At 54.6% G+C, this 5,080-nt stretch overlaps 1 protein-coding gene across 3 annotated transcripts in view; it reads right to left on the bottom strand.

Annotated features, from left to right (window-relative positions):
• Kl (klotho) overlaps window positions 1-4,016 on the bottom strand; it is a 44,450-nt gene extending 40,434 nt beyond the window's left edge. For all 3 annotated transcript variants that reach the window (XM_029533799.1, XM_021187224.2, XM_029533798.1), the window contains exon 1: window positions 3,192-4,016. In XM_029533799.1, the coding sequence (XP_029389659.1) occupies window positions 3,192-4,016 (825 nt within the window). The remainder of the gene's footprint in view (window positions 1-3,191) is intronic.
• Window positions 4,017-5,080: the final 1,064 nt, after the last annotated feature.

Here is a 5,080-nt window from a genome sequence, read left to right as displayed (position 1 = left end):
GGAGAGGAGAGGAGAGGAGAGGAGAGGAGAGGAGAGTCTTGAACATGTTACTTGTGACCTCCCTCTCCAGCTAAGCGGACAAGGCTATCAGAGTTAGGTGCTAAGTGGAGTCCCAGCTGGAGACTAAATCTGGCTGCTGGGGATTGCACAGGGAAAATGGGGGTGAGGTCTTAAGATTCATATGGAGGGCTTCCCAGTGGGAGGCCCTAAGACAGAGCCCTAGATATCCCACCCTTTCTGGGTATAGTGAAGAAGGCGTACAGGAGACTAAAGGAACGTCCAGGGGAGAGTGGGCATGCTGCCTAGTTTTATGTCTACTTGACACAAGCCTAGAGTCATCTAAGAGGAGGGAGCCCCCATTGAGAAAACGCCTTTTAAGACCGGGTTGTAGGCAAGCCTGTGGGGCATTTTTCTTAATTAGTGGAGGACCCAGCCCAATGTGTGTGGGTAGTGCTCTCCCCGGGCTGATGGTCCTGGGTGTTATCAGAAAGCAGGCTGAGCAAGGCCTAAGAAGCAAGGCCGTAAGCAGCGCCTCTCCATGGCCTCTTCATCAGTTCCTATCTCTGACTTCCCCGGATGATGGATTACAAAATGTAACATGAAATAAAGCCTTTCCTCCCCAAGTTGCTATTGGTTGTGGTGTTCCATCACAGCGACAGAAACCCTGAGGCAGTGGCAGTCTCACAACTGAGCCGAGGAATTGTGTTAAGAGAGCAGGAGCGACGGCTTAGAAATGGGGTGGGGTAGAGCAGTCAAGATGGGAGCTTTGATACCAAGGCCCGCAAGAAACCCCCTCTGAATGAAGAGAGGTGGAGCCAGGTGTGTCTTTGACTTGATTCTGGACCTCTCGGGAATCCATGTGCAGTGGAACATCTCAGAGGCACCCTCAGGTTGGATTCCTCAGCTACGGACCGGACCGTGGGATGGCGCGCTGTCAAAGCTTCATCTCAAGAATCATGGAAACCGAGACATCGGACAGCCAGCCAGTGGAAGAGGAAAATCCAGATAACAACCCAAAGGAGCCAAACAGCCAGCTTCATCCATGCTCTGCAAGGAAGGAAAAAGTACCTTCCTTCATCCCAACCCCACCCCACTTCCCACCAGCGTCAAGGTTCAAGTTAGCACCAGGAAGCTGAGAAGCATTTACATGAGACCGCCACTGTGAACAGGGCCTCCGAACTGGCAGGAAGTTTGCGCACGCTCAGACTCCCCCAAGTCATCAGAAAAGGATTGTGGAATTCCTATGAAGTAGACAGTCCGTCCACGCCCCAGTCTCCAACGCGCACCTGTAGATCAACCTCAGCGCAGGGGAAAGGGATTGGTTTCCCAGCATTCCACTCTGGGAGGCAAACTAATACCCCAAGGGCTCAGCGACCCCCCAAAGCTCTTCCTAAAACAACCAGTATCGAAAGCAAAAGCGCCCGTTTCCAAAAATCTGCACATCTTGACTCTTTCCAGGTAAAGTAAGAACTTCTCACCCCTGTTCCACAAACACCAACGAACAGCACTCAGAGCCAAAGAAAAGGATCGTTCGCGGTGGCATTCATTTGCGATGCCTTACTTCTAAATAATTTAACGGGCTGGCTAAATTCTAAACCCAGAGGAATTAAAAAGGCAAAATTAATATTTTACGGTAACTCGGGTTTCAAGCGCAACACCAGCAAAAATAAGCCACGTGCCTGCCAGTTGCTAATGTCTTGTGGCTACAAAGTCCACTTGCACTTCTACAAAGGACAGTTAGTGTCTGGCAACATCTTTGTGTAATTCCCCCAGAAATACAACTGCAAAGTTAAAGGCATGACTGACAGGGAGCAGCAGAAAGTTCATTGCAATCCTTCATGCTATAAGTGATCACTGATCACCAGACTTACAACCCCTCACTTTCACATACATAGAATTTATTATGTGTACTCCAGACACTAGAACTTGCATCATTTAAATTTCAAGGAGGGATCCTTGTCCCTAATCTCTCTCTAGCAGGAACTGATAATTTGTCTTTTCTTCAAAAGATGGTTCAGTTCATCAACCTGCCCCCCCACCCCCACCCCACCGCTAGTTTTTCTACACCAGTCCTTCCTCTGGTCTGATTCAGTCCAGGGCGTGTTGGTTTCTTTAAAAGATGGGCACATTGACCCCACTTAGGTATCACTATTGTAAAAGTAACAGTATATAAAAATACACACCTACATGAAACCAAGACTACAATCAAACACGGGTTTTGTGAAGCTGACAATGTCAGTTGGTCAATATCTCACTACCAGCTGCCCAGAGCACAGAGTCGACTCAATAGGCCAGCGCTGGTTGGCCTCAATTGTCTATGGTTAATTAGAAGTGTTTAGAACAAGCCTGGCTCTGTAACTTAGTGAGTTGAAGTGCCGGAGTGGTTAGAAAGTGTTTAAAAGTAGCCTCTGGCTTCAGGATGTTCAGAACTACTTGGGGGGATTTGGTTGCTCACTCCATCGGTGAGCAATCCCTTCAACTAGAGAGCACTGTGGAAACACAGATTTTGGAAGAGCCATAAGCTGCACTCCCCTGTAGACGGTGCCGTGTTTATATGTCCATTTTGCACTGTGTGTGTGTTGGGAGGGGGGTGTCTTCAGATGTATGGCAATTACTGGTGATAGAGGCAAGGAAGTTCCTATCCCCCCCCCCATGCCTCAGAAGGGGCCTCTAAACACAGCTTAAGCCCAAACAGTTCAAAGATTTTGACACTGCTGCCAAACTAGATAACCTTGAATCTCTAGTAAGACGGGTTATTGCTGAACTAACCCAGAGCTCTCGCATGGGCAACGCCGGTCTGCAGCTCGTGAACACGGGTGTTGCTTTCATTCACCTTCTTTATTCTGACCCTGCAGCTGATTCTAACAAATCTTGCTGGCCATTACCTCTAGGAACTTCGACTTCCCAACACCTGGGGGGAAACACTTGTTCAGTGGAGAAAGGGTCCCGTGTCCTTCTCTAGGGGCCCTAAAGCACGCGCTGCAGGATTCCCCCCCTCCCAGTTTCTAACTCCACTTCTAGAAGAGAACCCCAGAGCTACTGAGGGTGGGGGTGGGGGGGTCTCCGCCTGCAAAGTGTCAGACCTGTGTGACCTCGTAATGGGTTCAAGTGAGGATTTCTGGAAGTGGCTCTGGCACTTCCGAGGCCCTCTGTCCCCCAAGGTGGCCCCCTGCCTGGCCCCTAGAACTCACCAAAAGTAGGTTGTGGGCAACCAGGTACCCGAGCCTGGAGCTGCCCCGCACGCCCGGGGCCAGGCGCCCGGTGGCGTACCCGTGCCAGGCCACCACGTAGGGGTTGTCAATGGTGATCCAGTACTTGACCTGGCCACCGAAGTGGCGGAAGCAGAGCTCGGCATAATCCCTGAAATGGTCGGTCAGGGCGCGATTGGCCCAGCCGCCATAAGTGTCCTGCAGGCGCTGTGGCAGGTCCCAATGGTACAGGGTAACCACCGGCTGCACGCCCAGTTCCCGCAGCCGCTCCAGCAGCCGCCGGTAGTAGCGCAGCCCCTCGCGGTTGGGGGTGCCCGCGGTGCCATTGGGGAGCACCCGCGCCCACGATATGGAGAAGCGGTAGTGGGTGACCCCCAGTTCGCGCAGCCCCTCTGTGTCGCGGTAGACGTTGTTGTAACTGTCGCTGGCCACATCTCCAGTGGAGGGCAGGGGAGGCGACGGGGCACCCGACGGCGCCACGACGATCCGGGAGTCAGCCGGGGCCGCCCCAGAGTGATGGGTGAAAGTGTCCCAGATGGACGCACCTTTGCCGTGCTGTCGCCAGCCGCCCTCGGTCTGGTAGGCGGCGCTGCCTACCGCCCAGAGGAAACCGTCGGGGAAGGTGTCGTGGAGGAGGCCAGCGGCCTCTGGGGCAGGAGCGCGCGCGAAGCGAGCCCAGGTCTGCGCGCCCTGACCAGGCTCAGCGCTCAGGCAGCGGGCGCGCAGAGCGAGCAGCAGCAGATGCAGCAACAGCAAACGGAGCAGCACCAGCCGCGGCGGGCGGCGAGGAGGGGCGCGGGCTGGCATGCTGCGGGAGCCGGGAGGGCACCGCGCCGCGCCCCTATATGCCCGCGCCCCGCCGCCCTCCCTCCGGGGTGCCCACCCCCGCTCCCGCCGCCCCACGAGCAATGATTATCCAGAGCAGGCGCCGCCCCCCACTCCGGCCTGGCACGGGGGCGGGACAGGGGCTCAGCCAGCCAGGGTGCCCAGAGAGAGCACAGCCGGGGTCATAGGGACGTCGGAGAACAAGAACCTGCTGCAGCCAGCTCAGGGAGCAAACTATCCCACATCGCACAATCCCGTGGCCTCCATCCTGAGATGTCCCCGCGTCGCCCACTCCCCGCGTCCACTCCCTTTGCCTTCCTGGGACTGGTGTTCCTGGAGGACAGAAAAGGCTGCCCAACTTTGCACGACGTTTGGCGCCTCGGGGATGCGGGGGGGGGGGTGGTTGGGGTGGGGAAAATCACCTGCTTTCCCCTTTCTCCCATTCTGAGCCCTCTACCCAGGGGAATCTTTCAGAAAACCTCCCAGGAGAGCTTTGCTGTGTCTGAACGCAGCGGGAAGGCGGGGTGGGGAATTCACTTGGAACTTGCGGGGGGGGGGGTGTTAAGAGTACTCAGGCAGTTTTCTTCTGATGAGAGAGTCCCCCATCCCATCAGAGAAGGTGGGAGTCCGCCTTGCCTCAGACCCCAGCCTGCAGAGCCTTCAAGAATACACAGTGGGTCTAAGATGTGTGGGTCCTGTGAGGCTTCTTTCTTCTTTCCCTGGGTCCTCCCTGTCTCTTCCCACCCCTTGTTATCCCCCTTTAACCCTTTAAATCAGCAGTGTTCCTTAATTAGATCCCTCTAGTTTCTCTGGTGAGGTTGTAGCTGTGAGCTGTTTTCTGGGAGAAAGAAAAACTCCAAACCACACTCACATTTCAACTTCCATGGCACCATATCCCGTTTATCACCCTTTGCCATCCTTCTTATGAATATCCACGTTTTGACGTCCAGCCCTGGCTTAGCAAGTGGGGTCTCTGGGCAGGAACGCTGGGTGGGAGACTTCCGTTCCCCATACCGTGTATGTATGTATGTATGTATGTATGTATG

Source organism: Mus pahari, chromosome 23 (assembly GCF_900095145.1).
Source record: "Mus pahari chromosome 23, PAHARI_EIJ_v1.1, whole genome shotgun sequence".
Lineage (NCBI taxonomy): Eukaryota > Metazoa > Chordata > Mammalia > Rodentia > Muridae > Mus > Mus pahari.
This window is presented reverse-complemented; position numbering and strand designations above follow the sequence as displayed.